Below are 26,051 nucleotides of genomic sequence, written 5' to 3' on the forward strand. Positions count from 1 at the left end.
TTATTTTATTTTATTTTATTTTTTGTGCATTTAATTTGTATTTCATGACTAACTCTTTATTTTGTTTTATTTTCTTAATTTAGATAAACCTTAGTGAAATTATTAGGTTTAGTTTTAATAGTGGGTAGTTAGGAAGACTAAAAATTAACTCCATAAGTTTTATTCCCTGTTTTTTATGTTAAAATTATTTATAATGTCTAATATTTATTTTTATTGGGAATAATAGATTTGCAAAAATGGCATGACTAGATATTTAAAATAAAGGGAATCACATTTTGCTATCATAGACATTTCAAAACATCACTAATACGCAAATATAAACTCAAGTATATATTTTATAAACATTGTTTTCAAGATTCATCCAATTATATATATATTTTTTAGCCGAGCATCGTTAAGTAAGTTAGTGAAAGGATAAAGAAAAATTCATCATCTTTTGCATTCTATTTCTAAAATAAGTCTAGATTTTCTTTTATCACTATACTCATATAATGTAATTTTATCCTAAGTTTAAATTGGCTAGGTCTTCTCTAAAAGCTTCTATCCATATACAAATCATTATATTTTGCAAATTTCATTTTTAAAATAAAATTATTATTTAAAGCTTAACAACATTTATAAGTTTTATTTTTAAGTGGATTACTATGTATTTCTTCAAGTTAGTTTAAATAACATCACTATGTTTTCCTTTCAAACCTTAATAACATTTACAACCTATTTTCTTAAGATTTAAGCATTATATTTAATCTTAATTAATTAACCTAAGTTTGGCCGGACAACCGTAGTTAACGGATTCTAAAGGATGCCTAACCCCTTCCCTTTAGGATAATATAGAGCCCTTACCTGGAATCACATTGGTTAAGCAGACTATTAACGGAGGTTTAGTTTTAGCTTTACCTTAGTTAACATCTAGGTGTCCTAATTCACCGTTAAATTAATTAGGTGGCGACTCCTTAAAATAAAATAAATAGGAATCACCAAAATGTTGTACTCTTAAAAATTTAACCCGGTTAAATAGGGGTGTAACAAGTTTTCTTTCTTTTATATTAACTATACTTGGCTAAAAGACGTGTATTATTGGATAAACTTTGGAGAATTATTCATAGAATGTATTTGAATTTATATTTGCATGTTAGCGACATTTTGAAATTTCTTTAAAATTAAAATATGATCCCTTTAACCCAAAATATGTAATTACGCTATTCGCAAATCAATTATTCTAAATAAAATAAATATTAGATATTATAAATAGTTTTGACAAAAAAGAGAAAAAAAAATGAAGCTAATGGAATTAATTGATCTTTCTTAAGTTAACTACCCTTTCACTAAAGCTAACCCACTAAATTCGCTAAAGTTCACCTAAATTAAGAAAATAAAAACAAAATAAAAAGTTAGTCACATAATACAAGTTAAATGCAACAACATAAAATAGAGGTGTAAAAATGTAATGAGATGGGCTTAACCCATTTTTTGGGCTGCTGTGAACAGGCTGCTGTTGGGCTTTGGCCCAGTTATTTTTTATAGACTGCTGTGGCTGCTGCCTATGTTCCTGTCTATTGGGCTTTGGCCCAGAAAATGTGTGTCTTTCTAATTTGCTGCGGACAGAGGGCTGGAGAGAGAGAGAAGGCTGTTTCGTTGGGTCTTGGCCCAACACCGAATGCAGAAGGCGAGTCCCTCGGACTCGTATGCGAAGGTCATGCGAAAAAAATGAAGGAAAAAGATTAGTGTACAATCGATGAATTATGTCAAACATGTAAGATATAAACTCAAGCAAGCTAGCAGATTGTGTATATTCTATGTATATTTTAAGTATACACAGATCTATCTCCGAATCAGTTGGCACCAATCAAGCAAATTAACTAAAGTCTTTACATCTTATGATATACCCGAAATGAGGAGAATTAGACACTGCCCAGTCATGGGAAATTAAAACAGGGAAAAAACAGTGATACGATGCACCCACATTAAACATGCTAAACAAAGAAAAGGATTTAGACATAATAACCAGCCATGAAGAACCAAACAGGGGGGACAGCAGGATCTATCACTACAACAAGCTGAGTAGAAAGGCAAAGAGACCACTATTATGACTAAACACACTGATCCCCAACCAAACCTGTATTTAGACTTAAGAAAACTATTTAATAATACCCTATCTATGAGGACACAGAATACTCAAACATCAGCAAATTTCAACTTGTTGGCATACTTGAGACATCATTTCAAGACATACAAAAAGCACTCAAAAAATGGGTAACATTCGGAGTCAACAAACAGATTTGCACACTGGATCCACATTTAACCATTTGAAGAATTTAAATATAGCATTTTGCATGTGTGGCACAGGCAGAGTTTAAAAGAGATGCACTAGCAATACACAGCGCGTATTGAACCTAAACATGGCAGATTTGTGGTATACAAAGCAACCACTGAATTCGAGAGGAGTATTTATAATATTCAGACACAGTTTAGTCCACATTTTCATATTAACAAGACAAACACTAATGACTACATCAAATATCACCCCTGCCAACAGCTCATGATTCATCTCTAAGAAACAGATTTTCAGTCCAATGGTACCAATTCTAAATTCAGTCAACGTAATGCATTATTTGAACACCTGATTTAATATATCATGGAATAACAAAGAAAACAGCAGCCAAGGTGAAAGAGAACATGCGAGTTACAACATGTTTGAAGGGGAGGAGTTATGCAAAAATTCATTCAATGGTACATGATGACATATCTAGAACAGGGAGAGTGATAAATCACAAACAGTAATTTAAAATTCAAGAAGTAAAAGAGGACAAGGATGAAGTTTGATATTCATGATTAATAAGATATCCAAAATGAGATGCAATGCCACAGAATTCCCAAGGAGGAAACTAACTATGCAAGACTACTGAGAATGAACTCTTAATAAAGAATTCAGGTAATCCAAAAAAAATCAAACTCAAGGCGCTGATGGTCATATCAAACCAGATTCAAATGCTATGATTATATAATGGTCACATATGAGTTGAATTGAGAAGCACAGAACCATATTATGTCATCAAGACAGTAATTCAGATAGATACAGTTGAATATGAAGTTACTAGATATGTATTATACACTTAGATAACTGCAGACAATTATGTGTTGAGTCATGGAGCATGGATATATTATTAACAAGTGATAAAGCATAGTGATTAAAGAAAGATTCCAACAATGCATAATAAACATAGAGTCAAGTATGCAATTGTTCCATTAAGACAACATGACAATTGAGTAAGCAAGCATGTGAAGAGCAGTAATGCTTTTATAAAGGAAAAACACATCAAGGCATGGTTTACTAAGTCACCATCAATGCTAGTTAGAGTTGTTTTCGTGGCACATTTGCAATAGTTCAAATTAGGCAAGTTCACATTGGTTAACAGTCAAGATTGGTCAGGGTGACTCAACAATCATCCATGATTCAGAATTAGGCAGACTTGCACTGATACTGTTCCATATCAACCAAAGCAAACATTCATGACTTAGGCCTTTACTACTGATGTGAGATTCCTATTAACAGCTAATCACATTTTAATCTGAACAACAATAGTAATGCCAGCTCAAAAATCAGACCAGAGGTTCATATGGCATCAGTCGCATCCAGATAAGGGAAACAATAATGACAAATGAGGTTAACAGCATATCATAAAGCTTATGCTCAGCACTGACCATATCCAAGCTTAAAGCAGATAACTATATCAGTATAGGCTAGCAAAATTGCAAAGTTCTGGTTCAATGCTAATCATGTTCAACTTATGATAGTCGATTATGACAATATGAACTAGTATGAGCCTCAAACCAATCTTTTAACATTGATCATATTCCACTTTAACAAACAGTCATGGCAAGATAAGCTAGAGGGGACTACAGCTAACCAGACCAGCAACTATCATCTAGCGTTAATCGAATTCGACTTAAAACATGCAGTAAGGATGTGGTAAACTAACCTAAGTCTCAAACTAGCCATTCGACATCAATCCTAGCAACTTAAACAAACAACCGTGACTTTGTAGGACAAATAAATCTTAAACTAATCAGCCAGCATCAATCATATCAATTTAAACAAGCAACTATGACATTGTCGACTAAAAGGGACTTCAATTAACCAACATCAAATATGATACACCAATTATCAGCACCTTGGTATGGTTAATCCGGATTTAAAACATGTATAAACACTGTTTAATTACCAGCAAAAACTCTTCAATTGCACTAATATAGCAGACTGCCTACATTAATGAAATTACTACTAAATCAATTCACACAAAATTCATAAACAAACTAAGCTACCAGGATGAAAATAAACTAAGATGAGGAACAAATTACCTTTTTTGAATGCAGCGAAATGGGGTGCGGGGGTTTCAGATCTACCTCAAAGACTACCAAATCCGAGCTTGCGAGCCTCAGATTCACAACAACAACAGAGCAGACGAAAAACAGAACAACTGTTTTAGTATTTTTTGACTCGATATTTTGAACTATCACGACAACTGCAAACTTAATATTTTGGGACTTTTGTGCGGCTGAGGACTTGTATTTTTCAGGGGGTTTCAGGTGATCCAAAAAAAAACCTCTTTTGTAACGGATTTTGTGATTCCTAAGCCTTGATTCTTAGGGAATTTCCTGAATCGAAAACTCCTCCCCCAAAATGATTTGGAAACCATTATTTATAAGGCGAAATCTATGGATTTTTTTTTTGTGAAGAAGAGAGAGAAAAGCGTGGGGGGAACAAGACGAAGTGGGGAACAGAGGGAAGTGGGAGCGGGGTGCAGGCGGCGGTGGTGGGGACGAGAGATGATGAAGGAGAGGAGCGGATGGGGAAAAGGGGAGGCGGCGGGTGGAAGAGGAAAGAAAGAAAAGAAAAGAAAGGGGGGGGGGGGGGATTTTAGATTCAGGAAAAGATTGTGCCGTCCGGGTCGGATTTAATGGGTAGTGGGCTGGGTATTAAAAATGTGGGTTAATTGATTTGGGCTAGTGAATTAAAGAACGGGCCGATTGAATTAAAATGTGGCCAGGTGAATTGAAAATTTGGGTTGATTTGTGAATTGGTCCGAAAATAGTATGGGTTGATTGGGCTACTACATTTAAATAAAAGACCCATTTAAATAATACTACTTAATATAAAGTGTGCAATTATTAGTGCTCGGATAATAAAATTATATGCCGTCATAATAGCCGTGCAATAATATTTGAAATTCAACAGTAATTAAATGTTGTTATTTAATTATGCGAAGATAAATGCGATGCGTGTGCGTGAGCTGGTAAAAATGCCGAAATGATAAAAAATTGTGAATTATAATAATAATAATAAATAATAATAATAATAATAACAAATAATAATAATAATAATAGCTAGTAACTGTAATAGAATAATGAAACGCCGGTGTTGATAAGGGGCTAATAATTATAGTAAAAAATATAAATATATTTTTTAATTTGTCAAAAAATATTAGAAGCGTAAATAGGTATTTCGGAGGAAAGGCGGCACAAAATTGGGTGTCAACAACAACCTTAAGGCTATGGAATCATTAAGAGCAAAAAGCTCAACCTTATAAACACTACTACACGCCATAGGGATAGGAAATTTAATGTTTATTGATGGCCTATATGGCTTCGTTTGACAACAAACTAGTATCCACCATATTACCTCAATCCATAGGCTTTACCCCCCCCCCCCCCCCCCCCCCTTCCCCCCTCGACGTTTCAAGGATCATTTTCCTTACTAAACCCTTGGTTAAAGGATCCGCCAAATTTCTTTCGGACCTTACATATTCCAAAGAGATAACACCATGTTTCAACAACTGTTTAACTGCATAATGTCTGATGCGAATATGTCTCCTTTTACCATTGTATACACTGTTCTTAGCAATCCCAATTGCCGCATATGAGTCACAATATAAGGAGACTGGTGAATCTTGTCTTCCCCACAATGACACATCAGCCCAAAGGTTTCTCAACCACTTAGCTTCTTGTCCTGCTAGCTCAAGAGTGATGAGTTGTGAAATTACGCGATATTCGATGCTAATTCCTTAAGTTTTTGTGACTCTTTAAGCACTTTTGTTGTTACTTTTTGTGTTTTTATGTTGTTTTGTAGGATAAGATGCCCGAAGAGCATAACAGAGCAAAATGGACCAAAATGGAACAAAATAAAGCAAAACAAGCCAAGATAGCTGAAATGAACCAGAGCACCACCTGCGAATCGCAGGTACTGCATGCGAGTCGCAGGTGGTGCAGCATCTGTTGACAGAGAATGGCCAAATAAAATAAGACAATGATGCAACACATGCGATACCACATGCGACTCGCATGTGGAACCTGCGAGTCGCATCCTGTGTCGCAGATGCTGCACCTCGGCTGATTTATGAGATATTGGTGCTCTATCCAGTTTTATGTGATTTAGAAGTGATCGGAAGAAACCAAGTGAAAACAAAGTAAAAAAGAGGCCAAACTGGACATTTTTGCAAAACTGTCAAAACTGGACAGTTTTGCAAAAACGGGACAGATTTGCAAAACTGAAACTTTGGGGTTTATTTTGTCATATTTTGACTTGGGAAATTGGAGGAGCTATAAAAGAGAGGCTTAGGGCAAAAACATTTGGATATTTGGTCATTTTTCTTACAAGCTTGGAGGCTAGGGTTTTTCTACACAATTGGAGGAGAAGATTGGAAGCACTTCAATGAGATATTTCTTAATCCTTTCTTCAATTCCTTGTTTTGTATTGTATATCTAAGTGTGTAGCTTTTTATTCCATTACTTGAATCTTGTTTATGAAAATATTCTTGATTAAAGTTTGGTTTGAAACTCTTGTTATGCTTATGTATTGAATGATTTTTATTTCTAATGAAGTGGGTTATTGTTGCTTTAATTAATCTCGTTCTTGAATGTTTCCAAAGGGATTAGCTAACCTTAGGACTCACCCATTTACTTAGATTGAGCTCGGAAGAGGAAATCTAGGTTGAAAAAGATTAATTAACAAGAATTTGGGTCATTAAACCCATCTAATAACTTGAGCTCGGAAGAGGATAGTTACTTGAGGTTAAATTGATTGTGCCCAATATCACACTCTAAGGCTTGGAAAATCTTAGAGTGAAATTCATTGATTTGGTTGGAAGACTTTCAATGAGATTTTAGAAATCATTATCTATTAACATAAACCCGCTCTTAGTTGTAAAATCGTGAAATACATTGGATCGTTACTTGAGTGTAATATCCTATTATCCATGCTTGTGGTCATTGATCATTTTACTTGCTTTCTAGGTTAGTTTACATTTACGCATTAGTTATAATATTCTCCAAAAACCAAAATATTATCCATCGTTTGGCTTTAGCTTAGTTGGTGAAAGTTTCTTACTTTCGTAATCGCCTAGCATATTGTTCCCTGTGGGATCGACCCCGACTCATAGTTGGGTAAAATATATTGCATACGACCGTGTACACTTTCTCTTTGAGGAGTGGATTTGGATGTTATCAAAGAGCAATAAACTCAGACTCCACAGTAGAACGTGCTATACAAGTCTGTTTGAGGACTTCCATGAAATAGCACCTGCACCTAAAGTAAACACATAGCCACTAGTGGAGCTAACTTCATCATTGTCAGTTATCCAATTTGCATCATAAAAACCTTCTAAAACAACAGAAATTTATTAAAATGCAAACACCAATCCATAGTACCTCTCAAATACCTTAACAAACAATGAAGAGCATTCCAATGTTCACTATATCAGGCCGAGTATAGTTCATGAGAAACATTACACTCCCAATTATTTTAGCATATTCAGTTTGAGAAATACTAGATTCTTTATTCTTTTTCAAGTGTACATTAGAATCATAAGGTGTTCTCACTAGAGTAACGTCAAAGTAATCAAACCTTTTCAACATCTTCTCAATGTAATGAGACTGACACAAAGAAAAACCATTAACAGTTCTTTTGATTTTAACACCTAAAATCACATCTGCTTCTCCAAGGTCTTTCATATCAAACTTAGAAGACAAAAAATTCTTCGTCTCATTTACAATATTCACATTAGGACCAAAGATTAATATGTCATCCACATATAAACATATAATCACACAATCTGATCCTATCATTTTAGAATAAACACAGGTATAAAAAGCATTAACAAAAAAACCATCAGCCACTAATGTGCCATTGAATTTGTCATACCACTGCTTAGGTGTCTGCTTTAGGCCATACAAGGAATTTCTCAATTTGCATACTTTTTCTTCCTGTCCTGGGACCACAAAACCTTCAGGTTGAGTCATATAGATCTCTTTCTCTAAATCACCATTTAGAAAAGCCGTTTTAACATCCATTTGGTGTACCACTAAATTATGTATAGCGGCTAAGGCAATAAGAGTTCTAATGGTTGCTATTTTAGTCACAGGAGAATAAGTATCAAAGTAATCAACACCTTGCTTTTGGGTAAAGCCCCTAATTACAAGTCTAGCCTTATAGTTATCAATTGTACCATCAGGTCTCAATTTCTTTTTAAATATCCACTTGCTACTTATGGTCTAGAACCTTTAGGCAAATCATGCAAGTCCCAAGTGTGATTAGAAACTATAGAGTCTAATTCACTTTTAATGGCCTCTTTCCAAAACATAGCATCTATTGACCTCATTGCTTCATCATAAGTTTTAGGGTCTTCCTCCATTAAGTAAATAGACACTAATTCATCATTTAAAACATCAATATCACAATTCTCAGTCAAGAAAACAGTAATAAAATTAGGACCAAAACTAGTCTCAATTCTACGTCTTTTACTTCTTCTAAGTTCAATTTCATGCTCATTATCAACAACATTAGAAGAAGGCACAACATGAGAATTAACAAATATAGATGTAGAAGCATTATTTTGCACATCACTAGGCACATTATTTTCAACGGGAAAACATGCTAAAAAAATTCTGCATCTCTAGATTCACAAATAGAATAACCATTCAACGACATAAATCTATAAGCAGCACTATTTTGAGCATAACCAATAAAAATAGTGTCAAAAGTTTTAGATCCTACATTTACCCGTTTGAAATCAGGTAGACCAACCTTAGCCAAACACCCCCACACTTTCAAAAATTTCAAGTTAGGAGAAAACCCTTACCACAACTCATATGGAGTCTTGTCTAACTTCTTATGAGGGACTCTATTAAGAATGTAACATGCAGACAAAACAGCTTCGCCTCACATGTTGTCAGACAGACCCGAACTTAAAAGCATAGAGTTCATCATTTCCTTAAGGGTTCGATTTTTACGTTCAGCTACACCATTTTGTTAGGGAGTATAGGGAGCACTAACTTCATATATAATACCATTTTTCTCACAAAAAGCCTCTAGAGTATTGGTAATATATTCACCGCCCCTATCAGATCTAAGTCTCTTGATTTTCCAGTCTAATTGGTTTTCCACTTATGCTTTGAATTTCAAAAACATGCTTTATGCCTCATCTTTAGACTTAAGAAAAGAAGATATACCTTAGTGTATCTAGAAAAGTCATCAACAAAAGTAATGTAATACTTCTTTCCACCTTTAGTAACTGTGTTCTTAAAATCAGCTAAGTCTGAATGTACTAGTTTAAGCAATTTTGTCTTTCTACTAGTAACAGAATTAAATGGTTTCTTAGCATGTTTTGGTTCTACACACACATGACACTTAGAAAATTCATCAACTTTTACCGCAGGGATTAATTTTATTTTTCTAAGTCTTTTTATAGAAGCAATATTAACATGACCTAGTCTACCATGCCATAAATCAACAGACTCAGCAATATAAGCAGTATTAGAAACATTTTCATTATTGATAATCTCTTGAACAATGTTCAGTACAAACAAACCCCCACTAAGATACCCCTTCCCAACAAAGTCTCCTCTACGAGAAATAATTATTTTATCTGCTTCAAAAACAAGTTTAAGGCCTGCTTTGTTGAGAAGTGCTCCAGAAACTAAGTTTCTACGAAAGGAGGGTACATACAGAACATTGTTCAAGGCTAAAGTTTTTCCAGAAGTTAATTTAAGTAGGATTTTTCCTTTACCCATAACTCTAGTAGTAGTGGAGTTACCCATGTAGACACACTCGCCATCAGTAGACTCCTCAAAGTTATGGAACAACTCCTTATTAGCGCAAAAATGCCTTGAAGCGCCAGTGTCCAGAACCCAATCAGTCTTGTTAGCCACCAGATTCGCCTCAACGACTACAACAACAATAACTTTATTCCCCTCAGCAAGATTGGCTTGGGCAGCACATTGTCCTCCTTGCTTTGAGTTTTGCCCTTGTCTTTGATTACACTGAGCAGCCATGTGACCAAGTTTCCCACAGACGAAACAAGGTCCCTTGAACTTCTGGATTTGGCTCTCCAGCTTGTTGAAGTGATTCTTCTTCTTCCCATTTCCCTTTTTCGGGACTTTCTTCTATTTGCCTCTGAACCTGTCCTTCACAACAGTACCAGAAGTTTCCACAAGGTTAGCTTTAGGAGAATTAAGGGAAAGAGCTTCCATCTTATCTTTGAGACGGTTGGCCTCCTCAGTCCTCATGTGAATGATCAGTTCCTGAAGGGTCAAGTCCTTCTTCTTATACTTCAGTTGGTTCCTGTAATCACTCCAAGAAGGCGGGAATTTCTCAAATAGAACAGTGGCTTGAAAAACCTCACACATATTCATGCCCTTGGTCAGAACAGCCGCAGTCAAGTTCTTATACTTATGAACCTGTTCAATAATTGGCTTATTGTCAACCATTTGGAACTTAATCCACTGGTCAACAGCATACTTTTTCTTCCCTGCATCATCAGCACCATATTTCTTTTTCAAACTGTCCCATATTTCCTTAGCAGATTTGTTAGTAACAAATAAATCAAACAGAGGGTTAGTCATATAGTTCAGCAGATGTCCTCTAACAGTTTTGTAATCTTTTTCAAAATTCTTTTTAGCAGCATCATCAGTAACAACAGTAGCAGAACTATTTGAAACATCAGTAACACCGTTTGGAACATCAACAGGCGGTGCGTCAAACAAAACATAGTGAACTTCGAATTGTTCAAAGAAAATAAAAAGTTTTTGGACCGGCGTTTAAAATTGTTTCCATCCAAAGGTTCAAGTTTTGACAAATCGGGAAGAGTTTTGTTCATGGAAATAGCCATCTGATCAATATTGTAAAAAATCGCTTTCAAATTGTTAGTAAAAATTGAGAACAATATAGATCAGTAACAAGAATAATAAGAAAACAAATTATGAAACCACTGTTGTGTCGCGACAAGCCACTTCCCTGAAAGCGATTTTCGGACCGACCACGGTACAAATCGTTTAGCCCGGTACGCTCCCCAAGGTTCCATAACAACTCCCAAACACCTGCACTGGTGGTTGGAAGATGATTTGTTTTAGTGTATGTTAAAATAGAGATCACTACCTCTATTTATATAGGTAAAAGGTAAGGCGGTGATAACGGCTAAATTTGAAACGCCTCATAACATTCAGGGAATTAATAACAAGATTTTGTAACGTCTCCAATGTTCAAGAAAATAAAGATCGCTATTATTGCTGAAGTAATGAGCCTTTAACTGTTAATTCTGGAGATATGAATTCAGCAACTAATCCCGGAGATACGAATTCGGGGATACAAATTTTGAAAGGTGAATTCGGAGATATATCCGGTAAGCTTATTTTCAGACAATTTCGGGCAGGCTCAAAACTAACAAAAATAATAGTTAGCAAACCGGAATGGAATTAGGCCGGACGTATACCTCACGCGCAGGGGGGGCGCGCAAATTCATTACTTTTGCCTACTGAGCCCAGTTCTCATGTGCGCGAGGCCCATCTCTTTTATATAGGTAAAAGGTAAGGCGGTGATAACGGCTAAATTTGAAACGCCTCATAACATTCAGGGAATTAATAATAAGATTTTGTAACGTCTCTAACGTTCAAGAAAATAAAGATCGCTATTAGTGTTGAAGTAATGAGCCTTTAACTGTTAATTCCGGAGATATGAATTCAGCAACTGATGCAGGAGATACGAATTCGGGGATACAAATTCTGAAAGGTGAATTCGGAGATATATCCGGTAAGCTTATTTTCAGAAAATTTCGGGTAGGCTCAAAACTAACAAAAATAATAGTTAGCAAAACCGGAATAGAATTAGGCCGGACGTATACCTCGCGCGGAGGGGGGGGGGGATTCATCACTTTTGCCTACTGAGCCCAATTCTCATGTGCGCGAGGCCCATCTCTTTTATATAGGTAAAAGGTAAGGCGGTGATAACGGCTAAATTTGAAATGCCTCATAACATTCAGGGAATTAATAATAAGATTTTGTAACGTCTCCAACGTTCAAGAAAATAAAGATCGCTATTAGTGTTGAAGTAATGAGCCTTTAACTGTTAATTCCGGAGATACGAATTCGGGGATACAATTTGAAAATCATTTTTGTACTAATCTTGGGAAACCCATATGAGCTCATTAAAGTATTATAAATATAAAGTAAAAGAAATGCCTACATATGAGTAAAAGAATTTTCAGAAATTCTCAAATTTCATAATACAATTATAAAGTAAAAGAAATGCTTACATGTAAAAATCTATAATAAGCAACAAATGAAAAAAAAAAGAAAACAAAGAGCAACAAGAAGCAAGAATATCTAGCGAAGAAATGACTATTTTTTAGGTTAATAGATAAGATCAATAGAAGAGAGCAATAAGAAAAATAAAGTGCAGCGGATGAGGTTGTTCCTCCCTTAACCAGGGGTCTCCGGGTTCAAGACTGGGTATGAAAAAATCTCTGGTAGGGACCCTCAATTGGGCCCTAAGCGAAGCGAATCTGGATTAGGCGAGCTCTAATGCGGGTACCGGGATAAAAAACAGGTAAATAAGGCAGACTGTTCGACAACTTTGAAAAAGTAGACCATAAGAACAAAAAATAAATTTGACTTTAAAAAATAAGATCAAGACCTAAAAATAATTAATTGAAAAGTTTGATAACTTTTTGGAAAGTTTTGTGAGGACTACAAAAGCCCTTTTGTTGTCCCTTATATATATAGTAGTAATATATCATACATTTAACCCGGTACATAATATTAAAGAAGAGGACTAGCGGGTTACCTACATTTGTTTGATTTCGTCTCAATTTCTGCTACTAAATGCGACTATATGCATTTTCACTAAAGCTATTTCCCAATATTAAATCTCGATAGAGACGCAAGCAGAAGAAGATATAGAAATTATATGCAAAGACTTTCTTATTTTACTTTACACAGCACGGGTATATTTATATACATCGAAATCATAGACTAATAGACAAACAATAAATACATAAGAAATAAATCCTGGACAGATAAGGAGACAAGTCCTAAGTTGGCAAGGATTATGACGAGCCGATACCCCTTTGCAAACTGAATGTGGCTCGCACACCTTGAGTTTGTCACACAAAAACTGAAAACGAGCCTTTGAAAGAAGTTTAGTAAATATGTCTGCCACTTGGATCCTTTGAAGAGAAAAACTGAACCATCAGATCACGTTTGATAAAAACTTTTTAAAAGAGGTAGGTAGCCTAGTTCGTTATGTGTTTGGTAGACGCTCTTACCCAAATTGAGTGTCAAAAGAGATCTCGATGATGACTAGTCACTTGCTTGGTATTTAAGTTTCTTTTTTGTGGTTGTTAATTGATAATTGTGTGTTCGTTAAGGTTGAGGGAGGATTGAGAAAAAGAGAAATAACTAGTGGAGTAATTAATTTCATTAAATTTAAGATTAATAGTCTTAAGATGATTGGTTTACTTGTCATTTTCCTCATGCATGGACGTCTCTATAGCTAGATTAATTAATGAGAAGCTGTTAATATCTCCAAGTCACATGTGTATTTCGTTCTGTCAAATCAATCTGAAGTGAACTTTTTGGGGTTTTAATATATGTAATGAGACTATCAAATTAATCTTATTCTAGTTAGACTTCTGAAATAAAAATGTAGTCAGTCTCTATTTCTTGATAGTAATACTTTCATTTTGATTTTTTAAATTGTCTATTACTAAGTTCTAAAATTTGAAGGACTAGGCACTTAATTACCTCAGCAAATAGAAATATCATTAGAATTTTCAGTAATATAGTGTTTACTCGGAACTATCTTTATAAGGAAATCTGACAGATTTAATTCTTTAAATGAAGTTAATTACAATTAATGTTCATAAACTTTTACTTGTTCTTTATCCTTAACAATATGATGAATTGTTTTTCAATACTATAATTTTGTCATTTTGTTTTAGACAAGATAAAAAGAAATAATGCTGCACGATGACCACACGTGAAATGCATATCATATGATCATAACTTGTGTGAAAGTGAAATTAGTGGCACTGCTCATTTGGATTATGATGTGAAGTTATAATAGTGGACCCTGCAATACAGTCGTGCACAGTCTGCTTTTCAAGTATTTTGGAGCCAAGTTTAATCCGCAGAACACCAAAACTTCCCTTAATTTGGTGATGAATGTGAAAAATAAAGTTCATTTTTTGGAGTTACAAAAATCCTAGCTATTAGGTAGAACTTGTAGAAAGTTATAGAGTAATATCTTTGATATTTGTTGTACTTAGAAAAAAAATCAAGATATTCTAGAGTCTTGTTATAAGACAAGAATAATTAGATTTTTCTTATATATGTATATGGAACAATATCTAGAACTAGACAAGTATAAAAAGAGATGGTTTTGTACATTTGTAACCGGTCAATTCAAGAAAACATTCTTCTTAATAGAGTTCTCCTATTCAAATCTTTCAAAACTTTCTTTTTTTTTTGTTGAATCTCCCAATCTTAATTAATGATATTGTGCTAGCAGAAGATCTCTCCAAATTTTATTTTTTCTTCCGCTATTCTCTACAATGAAAGTATATATAAACAGAGTTGAAAGTAAAATAACTAGTATTTCGTATTTAATGGGAATCCCAAAGGCCAAAGACATCATCTTATTCATAATCAAAGACTACTCTCATACATTACACTTAACACAATATCAAAGAATGATAATTAAATACAACCATATTTGTTTAACAAGTCAAAGAATGACCAGAAAGCAAATGACTCGCTTATACAATTGGTAAAAATGAAACTGAACAAGAATCATATAAATCACTCAAAAAAAAAAAAAATTAAAGAAGGAAATTAAGAATCTAGCATTTAGGTAGATCTGGTGGAGGAGGAGGTAGCTTAGTTGATGGTGTTGGCCCATTCTCAACAACAAAAGATGTGGCTAAACCCCATGGCAAATGAACATCCAAATGACAATGCATCAGCCATACACCTGCATTTTCCACATTAATTATTAGAACAGTATATCAATCATCATCTAAAATATCCTAGAACATAATAGTTAATCTAAATTCTACTAGTTATATATTTACCTGGATTGTTAGCTCGGAAGCTAACGACGGCCCATCCTCCAACTGGAACGCCAATTGTGTTACGTTCTTGTGGATTGACAAGGTTGAATTTTTTTTGATCAACAGCGGGGTTATAGTTGCCAAAGCCTTGGGCCAATACATAAAAGTTGAATCCATGCAAGTGAATAGGGTGATTTTCTATCCCAATCAAAGCAGTATTCTGGAACACAATCTCAACTGTGGCATTGAACTTTACTTTCTTCACCTTTGTGGACTTTGTGGTCATTATAATAGCAGTGTTGTTGCTATTATTAGGATTTGTGTAGTCAAACTTCAATGGTGGTTGGTCTGGGAAATCAGTAGTATATACTCCACCGACATTATAGAAAAAGGCTTCCAACATTGAAATCTTGTCTGGAAACTGGAAAGATGCATTGTTCATGCTAGCTGCCAATCTTTGCCCATTTGGGCCTGCACATGTTGCATTTCCTGGTCTTCCGTCACACGCAGTTAGGCCCAACCCAATAGTAATAAACATATGCTCATCCACTTTTTGAGGTGGAGGGTTCCAAAATGGCCCAGTTACAAGCCCAGTTATATTAGTGAAGAATTTGTGGGCTGTTGGTGTGTCATTAAAGGCTGGTAAAATTGGCATTATGGGAGTTGATGGTAGTGCACCTTCATACACTATAATTCCCCTAGTTGTGGTGTTGTCAAATGGCACCTCGGCTGCACTAGCGTAGGGGTTAGCAGCCATGTAGTAGGATGCCGGGATCTGGTCGGCCGTCAAGAGGACGTCGGTCGTCTGGCCCGGCCCAGTGACGACTATGTCCGTGATGTAGGGGTCAGTGTAAGCAGCATCAACTGCAACAACTTTCATCTTATGGTTGGCTATCTTGAAAAAGAGTTGGTTATTGAGTGCAGCATTGATGATACGAAGGAGATATGTTTTCCCATGTTTCACCTTCAACTTGTATGTTTCTAATAGAAATTAAAAAGAAAGTCCAAGTTAGCATGACAACAAAATAGAACTAAAGGTGTACATAAGAAATTAAATGTGGTTGGTGTGTAATTCTCACGATTAACAGAGCAAGGGTAAAGATCGCCTGGCCAGCCGTTGATAGTATAAGCATCAGAGTTATTAGGCGCAGCACCACTTGCTAGTCCTGCATTCTCCACATCCACAACATTGGCATTCCACCATTCTCCTGCATTTACATTTCAACACATATACTTATTCATTTGCTGGTTAAAATACTTTCAATAAATTTCCTTTCATTAGTAAAAAGAAAACATACGTCTGCATTTGCTAGTTTTATCGATGGTAAAATTTCACTCCATGCATATCATGTCTATCCTTGTAGTGGTAACTTCAGTGCAGCAATAACTTTATATGCCTCAATCTCAAATAAGTTGGGATTGACTATATGATCTTTAGATATTATGTCCATAATAGCATGTATGACCTATCTTTTGGTAAGTTAAAAGTGCTTATTTTAGAGAATTGATATCAAACTTTTAGGAAAAAAATAAATTGTTTTTGAGTAGTAGCAAAAAGTTTCTTAATAAGCTAAAAAATGTAGTTTTTGTCCAGATTCACTTTTGGAACCTTGACCAAGCACAAATTACTGCTTTAATATAATATTGACAAAAATGTTTTTCAAATTAAAAGAATACGACCTAAAGTAAACATAGAAACATTATTGGTTAATAACTAAATATCAAAGTAAACTCATAATTGTAAAAACTTGTGAAGATATATTGAAGAAGGTTAAGTTACCTAAGAGGATAGGAACTTCTCTGTAAGGTTTAGGGAAAGGATAAGAGTGACCCTTTTTAGGGCGAATAATAAGTGCACCATGAACTGTGGCTCTAAGCCAAGATACATGTGCATGCCACCATAAAGTCCCTTCTTGTCCAGTTACTTTAAACTTGTAGGTATAGCTATGTCCGGGTCGGATTGGGCACTGGGTCGCAAATTCGGGTCCATCAGCCCACCCACTCAATAGCTGGAAGACTCCATGCCTGCATAAATTAATTTTCATTAGTTTTTTTTATCAAGTTATTCCATGATTATGCAATGATAGTATTATCTAATTATTTCAACTATTTTCTTTTAACAAATTGGAGGGTGATAGGCTGATAAAGATAAATGCCATAGAGGTATTAAATAATTAGTGATTATATATTATTACTACTATTATTGAATCTGACTTTTTATGTTAATGGCCTTAATTTCAACTCCAGGATTTGATTCTGTAAAACGACATCTTATCAATACAATTGCGATATTTAGGAGTACTTTGCACAAGTGTAACGTTATGAAACCAAAATTAACAAAAATAAAAACAGTGGTTGTTCTTATAATTCTTGTTTCTCTCCTTCTTTAACAAATTAAATTACATGTATAAATATTTTCCTATATTAAAATAAGGAACGGAGCTATAATATTATGTACGTGCTCAGACGAATTCAGTAGCTTTTGCTTAAACGTTGTATTTGTCTTAAAAAATTCATTAAATATGTATAAATATTTAATCAAACTCAATAACTAAAATGAGCTACGTATATGAGTTTGGTGACAAGTTCAGAATCCATAAACTTCAAATTTTATCTCTACCTCTAATTAAAATATTGAAAAACTTACCAATGAATAGTGAGATTGTAAGGTGAATGGTTGAAGACATGAACGACAAGGGTATCCCCTTCGTTTACGCGTATGGTTGGACCAGGAAGACTTCCATTTACAGCAGTGATCACTTGTCTACGGCACAGTCTCGTTATGGTACGGTTTTGCACCTATACATAAAAAACCAATATCATAAACAATACATTAATTAAAGAGTTTACTTCTATTCGATGTTAGGGTAATTTTTTTTTATCCTGTCAATCATGATATATAAGTGTGATAGATTATAACTTGAAAGATAAGGCAAGTAACCTGTCATAACAGGTTAAGATACACTAATAACGTAAAATTGTAAGTGTATATGATTAAATAATTAACTTCTACATTAAATATGTAGAAGTCCTACCAAATACATATTATTTTTGCCATTTTTCTTAAATACTCAACTTAGATGAGATGTAACAAGTGGAAGACATCGTCAGAATCTCGGTCGATACATGCGTATGTGTATAGTATATCTATAGACGGATTATTTTAGTACGTATAATGGAAATGCTGTCGGGTTTATAGTTTGAAGTAGGATTTTAAGTCAGACTTCAAGGAGGAAATGATGAAAACAATACGCCATGCACTGCCGCAATTTACGTGACGGACACAAAATATAAGAAAGAAAGACTTTTGAAATTTGTGATCTAAAAAAATTCATAAATATTTGTGTGTCTAAAAATCATCTCATTAACATAAAATGAAAAGTTTAAAGTCAGTAAATTTATTTCTAATTGAAGAAGTATGACATTCACTTTCGGACAAATCACTATGACGGAAAAGTATGCCACTTAAATTGAGTTGGAGGGAATATATAGTTTTGGTTTAAACGAAAGTTAAACTAAAAGTTGTCTAATCACCAAAAAGGAACTTGAAAAGGAAATATGGTCTTATGAAAAATCTAAATTGCTATTTATACATTTATATGAAACAAGGTTTTATGAAGAGTTGAATAGCTATTTTGCATGGGAAATAAAGAAAATTACTAGTACATACATGAAAAGAATGCTCAACAACATCAGCTGAAACCAATGAGGAGCAAGAAGCTAGAAGAGCTATTATGGTGCAAGCAAACAAGAAAACTTGATGCCCCATTTCCTCTAAAAACAAGAACACTTTCAATTCAATATGTAAAGGCTATAGAACTTGAAGAATGTGAGGTGAAGAGAAAATGAGAAACGAATGCCTTTATATAAAGAGGAGTTTATACACGCACAAAAGCCAGAGGCGGCACCTATTTTCTAATCAAGAACGTATACGTAATATATTTATTAGTTTTATTCTTTTTGTGGAATTGTTTATCCTAGCTAAAAAAATTATTTCACCTTTTCCTAATCTCGTTTTCCATAGGGTCTTGATATATCTAATTATTCGCCAAACTTTTCCACGATTGCGTGGAAGACTTTGTTTAAGCCAAAACGAGGGCATTTGAAAATTTGTAGATAATAATTTAGCAAAGGTTCCTTATAAAACAGCTTGAGTTGGCCATCAAATAAGTACTAATCTGAATAAGACTTTCAAACTGTCTTTTTATGGAATTATATACAAGAACATCTATGTTCAATTTGACTATTTCGTCTATTTTGTTTTTCAGAGTTTTCTCAATGGTTTAATTCCTATAAGCTTTTTTTTATTCAGATTAGGTAGCTTCCATTGTCGTTAGTAGTTGAGGTTCTATTGACATTTGTAACTAGCATTCTTTAATTTTTCTTTAGCCATCTTTTATCGCCTATCGAGCGGGTAGATGACTTTAATTTACTTGGTCCAGACTTCAATTCTACTGAATTGCTGAAGTACTTACTATTTTCTTTTTCTTTTGAAGTACTCTTTAAGTGTTTTTGTTAACCACGTGACATTTAGAGCTTCTTCTTTTTTTAAGTACTCTTTAAGTATTTGTTTTAACCACATGACATTTAGAGCTTACATATTCAAGTGACTCACTAATAGGAAACACTTCTTAAAAAACTTGAGACCTCTGGTTAATTAAGAGGAGAAGAAATCCGTCTATCCTCCCTTTGTCATTGGCACATATTCTAAGTATTACTACTCGCGTAAATGAAATAAAAATATATGTACAACAATTTGGTCAAAGAAACTTAAAAGGTTAAAAGAATTTCAAACTTTTCCCTATAGATAGTTGTTCATCATATATATATTTACATAAATTGGGCTACCGGCCAAGGCCAGCATGGAAAAACAGAGTTAACAAAGTCCCAAATCCCAATACATTGTCAAAATTTAGCTCTTTTTATGCTGTTGCTTACAAATGTTATGCTATTTATGGAGTAAAATAGGAAGTACCATTCGAGATATCTCAATCCAGTGGCATAAACAAAAGGGATAAATTAGAAATGAAGTACTCCGTTATACATGTTAAAGTACATCCTCGTATGAAACTATGAATATGGCAATTTTCTAGATTAAGGTAATCTAAAATGTTGTATGGATCTCATTTGACACGCAATACCAACCAACGAATAATATTGACTGAGCAATATTAAATGGATCATAGGACTTTGTTACCAGTAAGTTTAATTTCCATTCACCTTACACGATACAACCTTGTAGTAATTTGCTTGGTCAAGGACATGAGTCGGTTATTCATGCTACACATTTGACAATTTGTATTATCAATATACATATTCTGCATTGATCTTTCCCCCCCTCCGGCCTTCGATATTCAATGCCAAGGGAGAGATGGTATTTATCGGAAAATATATACTCGCACTTAGTGATTTAACTATATATAGTTAAGCGATAAATAATTAGATATGCAAGATTTTGCATTAATTGATTTGATACAATATGCACTGGAGAATGTCTATTTTCTTTCAGAACTAATTTGTAAAACATTTTTGATCCTCCATTCGCAAGATAAGTAAGATCTCGCAGATAAATAATTGTAAAATAACGGAATATATATTTCAATCCCAAACTATTTAGAATCGGTAACATGTTTCACTTTGTTTAACCTTAAAACGGAAAACAATTAAATTTATGTGTGATGCCAAAGATATGTGGCTAAATTCAATTACGGATTAAATAGTGAAATAAGGCAATAAGTACCCGAAGAAGCAGTAATCTGACCGACTATTAAGTATGTCTAGCCTCGAGTATAGAGACCGAGGTAGATACTTCTGTTGAACACTTACACAGTGAATAATAAAGATAAACTTAAGAACAAATGGGAATGATTTCAAAGGACTCTTATTATTATTGATATGAACTCTTTTGTCTTTTTGTTGCCGACCCTCCATAATGGATGGGAACCTCCTCTTTATATAGTAGAGGAGTCCCAACCCTATTATAATTCTAAACAAAGAAAAGAAATCTGGTGACAGCTGTTACCGAGATCGGTGCCGAAATATCCGGTTGAGGGCGGACATTTCGGCCTTCTCCTTATGGCAGTTAACCGCCTTCCTTTATCGCCTCGTTCCAGATCGAGCTCGATGCCTCGTTCCCGATGAGCCGGTCGTATCGTGCCCGAGCATCACCTTGACAATGGGAAATCGAGCGTACCCTTATCCTCAGTTTTTACCCGTATACACACTTCTCTCAATTTCATTCCATTTATCGGGTTAATCTTCTTACAAAATAGAAGACTATATAAAGATTTACGTCAGTGCAAGCATAATTATTTTTGACATATGGAGTACGTAGGATTTATGATGTTAATATTGTCTCATGATTGTAATTTCTCTATTAATTAGCCATTCACAATCTTCTTTTGGATATTCAAGGATAACAGGAATATACTTGTGAATATAGAAATATCTAGACCGTAATTAATAACTGTGAAGTATTAGACTAGACTAGATAATCTTTCAAAATTAGGAACGAGCACGCGTCATTAATTTCCACTTGCATATCATTCAACTTACTATAAGAAGCAGGTTACCGTTTACCTCTCTTTATAATTTTCCAAAGTTCCAACATCTTTTACTATATATATTTTAGAAAGAAAAAATTATATTTCATATAAGTCAATACATGCATGTATTTAAAAGAAGACGCCACCTCATACACCAGGCCATATACCGAGTCAAGTCTAGCTTAGCACAATTAGTTTCTTTCGTAATTATTGCAGATTTTCAGTAGATCATATATTTTCAAAACTTATAAACTAATATAATATAATATACTCTTTGTTTGTTGGAACTGAATTAATTGCCAAAATATGTAATTAGGAATGAAAGGAAAATATATTGAGGGCTTTATTATTTATCCGCATATTCTATCATTCCCAAGTTTTTGTTCTTTGAAGTCCTCCTTAATTTTAAGCGGCTTAATTGACGGGATATTTCGAGATTAATTTAAATTAATTGCAGATAATTTAATTTTAGTTTTACCAATCCATGTTACTGATTATTTTTTTCCGACACAGTGTGGCACAACTTTTTGTGGAAGGGGGCCATGCAAATAACTAAGTCAGGTGACGTGCAAACGCCAACTACCTTAAGCCTGTTTGGATTGGCTTATAAGCTGGTTCAACCAGCTTATAAATTATTTTTAACTTATTTGAGTGTTTGATAAAATTAGAAAACAGCTTAAATTAATTTAAAAAGTGCTTAAAATAAGTCAAAATCAAGAAGTTGCTCAACCTTAACTTTTTTTTTTTTGCTTAAAAGCTATTTTGGTTTGACCAACAACTTTATCCTTTTATCCCCTATATTTTCTGTTAATTCTAATATTACCCTTACTTCTAAAAACCCTTTAAGCACTTGTATCCAAACATGTAACTGCTTATTTATAAAATAACTTTCAGCACTTAAAATTACTTTAAGCACTTGCGCTTAAAACCCACTTTTTTCAGCTAATCCAAACGGGCTCCTTCACTACAAGAAAGTTTAGAAATCACAACAATTTTTTTTTATATTTAGCAAATGATTTTTTTGTTGCCAAAGAATTTAATTTTGTTGTCATAGTATTGATTATTGTTGCAAAAAGTACTTTTGGCAACAAAAAAAAAAGTTATTGCATGTTGTTGCAATAACAGCCGTTGGGAAAAGTTCATGCAACAAAATTATTTTTTTTTGTTGCCAAAAGTACTTTTTTGCAACAATAATTAATGTATGGCAACAAAAAAAAATTGTTAGACAAATATAATTTTTCTTGTAGCGCTTGTGGACTCCCACTGTCTTAGAATGAAAATTAAACTATATGGTTGATGGATGGTCAAATAATATGCTCACGGAAATAAGAGTGAAGATATTAGAAAATATCACTTCTTTTCTTTTAATTTATGATATATTCGAGTTCGACTATTCGTTTTGTTTTGGAACGTTTAAGAATATTAGAAAATACTTCAATAATGATACTATTATTTTATCAAATTTTATGATTTTCAAAATTTGGATTAGTTTGAGTACTCTCGAAAATTAACTTTAATGTGATAAGTTTTCTGTCAAATAATTTTCAACCATTGTTCTAATATTTTCTTTTACTTCTGCTTATACAAGTCTTATTAGTTATATTTAGGAGCAACATATTAAGCTTCACGTACGTACTATTATCATAAATGGGATGGGGAGTAATATTATTTATTTATTCAATTTCAGTAAAAAGTGATTTCTTGGTTGACATCTCCAAGGATGTCATCACAGCAGCCAATTATTACTTGTGCTTAATCGTAATCTTCTCTTCAAATATCTTTAGAAGACTTTATTAATTTGAATATTGGAATATGATGACATTTAGAGGATAGGGACCAAATCATATAGAGGGAGCAGGAAAACAGTTGAAGTATCAAAAACATTGCTTCTACTAATCAACAAATCCCCTTTTTCTTTGAATTGAGACTAAAAAATTAGACACCTAACTGGCCGGGCATGAGGATAATAATAAAGGAAAAGAAGAGAATATTAACTGAGAAAATCTCATTCCAAATTTCACGTTTCCTTCCAATAATACTCAACGAAGAATTGTCAAGATCTGATATAATACACATGGGTAAAAATCATTTTAGTCCTCCAACTTTACTTTAAATATCAAAGAGCTCCCCCAACATTGAACAATCGACATTTTCATCCTCTTATCTCAATCTATTCAGCCATTGACCGGTAACTTTATATTATTTGACCGATCATCAAAGGGGTAAAAGGAAATTTCACTTATTTTTTTATTATTAGTGAGTACCCTAATTAATAATATAAAAAAAATTCACAGTTTCCTCCGTTAATTAATTCTAACGCTTTCTGCCGTCTTCAATTTTTCTCCATAGCCAGAGCAGTTCTTCATATTTCCGAAGAACCTTTCAAACCCTTGTAACCTTCATATTTCTGGAGAATAATTGTTTATCAGAGTTTGAAAGGTCCTCTGAAAATACGAAGAACTGCATAGGTTATGGAGAAAAATTGAAGACCGCATAAAGTGTTAGAATTAATTAACTGAGGAAACTATGTAAAATTTATATATTATTAATTAGGGTACTAACTAATTAATTAAAAATATAAGCAAAATTTCCTTTTAACCCTTTGATGACAATCAAATAATATAAAATTACCGATCAATGTACGGAAGTTTAGATAAGGGGATGAAAATGTCGATTGTTCAATATTGGGGGAGGTCTTTGATTTTTAAAGTAAAGTTGGAGGACTAAAATGATTTTTACCCAATACACATCATATTCCAGCTGGGGGATCTTCAGCAATTTTACAAAGTAGGCAGAAATCGAATTAAATATAAATAAATTACTATATAAATTGGGAATGAGTTGGATCTCACTTGTCCTAATTAAGGAAAAATGACATGCTTGGTGTTAACACGTTTTTCTGGTAAATATCTACTAGTATTTCTTGCTTTCTTAAAAAATTTGTCCTTCATCAATTTGTAGAAATACATGATGGGTGAAATAAAGAAACATAAAAAGACAATTTTCGGACTAAAAGAGAAAAATACCGTTCAATCGCTTAAGTAATTATAATATTTTCCTTAAATATTTATGAACAAGTCAAAATAAGCGATGTCAGACTAGCCTGTGTTCCACAAACTACTTTATAGGAAAAGAAAACAAGGGAAATTCTTTTTCTAATCCCTCCTCCAACTAATGTAAGTAGTAGTTATCCTTTTTGTTTAATACCTTTGAATCTGTCAAGTAAAATTAAACGCTTGAGTGAAAAGTTGTAAACTTAAGAAACATAATTAAGAACTTAATTAATTCAACATGAGTAAGTACTTGGTAACTATCATACATTTAACCCGGTAACGAAAAACTTAAACAAGAGAAACTAGCGGGTTACGTACATTTATTTGATTGCGTCTCAATTTCCACTACTAAATTGCAACTATATGTATTCTCATGAGATTTCATGAAAGCTATTTCCCAATGGCTTGGTTGTTGATAGAAATGTTTAAGAGGTAGCTAGCCTCTATAGTTCGTTATGTGTTTGGTAGACGCTCTTACCAAAATTGATAGTCAAACGACTAAATGAAAGGTCGATGATGATTGGTCACTTGCTATTGGGATTTCGTTAGGGAGGATTAAGACAGACAGAGATAACTAGTAATAATACTTAACTAGTTTCATAAAATTAAGAATAGTCTTCCTATGATTGGTTTACATGTCATTTTCCCCATGCATGGGACGTCTCTTTAGCTAGATCAAGGAAAAGCTGTTAATCTCTTTAAATCACATGTGTTTCATTTTCTCAAATCAATTCGAAATGAACTTTTTTGGGTTAGAATATGTAATTCGACTTTCTAATTAATCTCATTCTATTTAGACTTTTAAAATAAACACTAGTTAGCCGCTATTTCATAATACTTTTACTTTACTATTTTAAATTGTAAAATTTGAGAGAATATTATTGTGTCTTGTATTTCATATAATTAGGTTGTTTTTATAGGCAAAATGCTAGAACTGTTACAAAATGAATTTGAGCTGGCATATAATTCCTGCGGAGATCAAATTGTTACGGAATATATTCAAGGAGCTGTTATAGGATATTTGTTCTAGAGCTGTTCAAAAATTTATTCTAGAGCAATTACAAAGATTTATTCTG

The 26,051-nt window shown here is 33.7% G+C and overlaps 1 protein-coding gene across 1 annotated transcript; it reads right to left on the bottom strand.

The window, feature by feature from the left end:
- Positions 1 to 14,901: 14,901 nt before the first annotated feature.
- On the bottom strand, positions 14,902 to 19,226 carry LOC132618574 (laccase-7-like). Its single transcript, XM_060333601.1, has 6 exons — positions 19,048 to 19,226; positions 18,025 to 18,176; positions 17,158 to 17,402; positions 16,457 to 16,585; positions 15,399 to 16,358; positions 14,902 to 15,298 (listed from the first exon to the last, which is right to left on the bottom strand). The coding sequence occupies exons 1-6, from the start codon at positions 19,144 to 19,146 to the stop codon at positions 15,168 to 15,170; spliced, it is 1,716 nt and encodes a 571-aa protein (XP_060189584.1). The 5' UTR covers positions 19,147 to 19,226; the 3' UTR covers positions 14,902 to 15,167.
- Between the last annotated feature and the right edge of the window lie 6,825 nt (positions 19,227 to 26,051).

Source organism: Lycium barbarum, chromosome 11 (assembly GCF_019175385.1).
Source record: "Lycium barbarum isolate Lr01 chromosome 11, ASM1917538v2, whole genome shotgun sequence".
Classification (NCBI taxonomy): domain Eukaryota; kingdom Viridiplantae; phylum Streptophyta; class Magnoliopsida; order Solanales; family Solanaceae; genus Lycium; species Lycium barbarum.

Excerpts from the sequence above, each read along its gene's own strand:
- LOC132618574 (XM_060333601.1), bottom strand. The coding sequence starts at position 19,146 with ATGGGGCATCAAGTTTTCTTGTTTGCTTGCACCATAATAGCTCTTCTA. Across the intron at positions 17,403-18,024 it reads TACAATCTCACTATTCATTG|GCATGGAGTCTTCCAGCTAT; the intron begins GTAAGTTTTTCA and ends TAATTTATGCAG. Across the intron at positions 15,299-15,398 it reads CTTCCGAGCTAACAATCCAG|GTGTATGGCTGATGCATTGT; the intron begins GTAAATATATAA and ends TGGAAAATGCAG.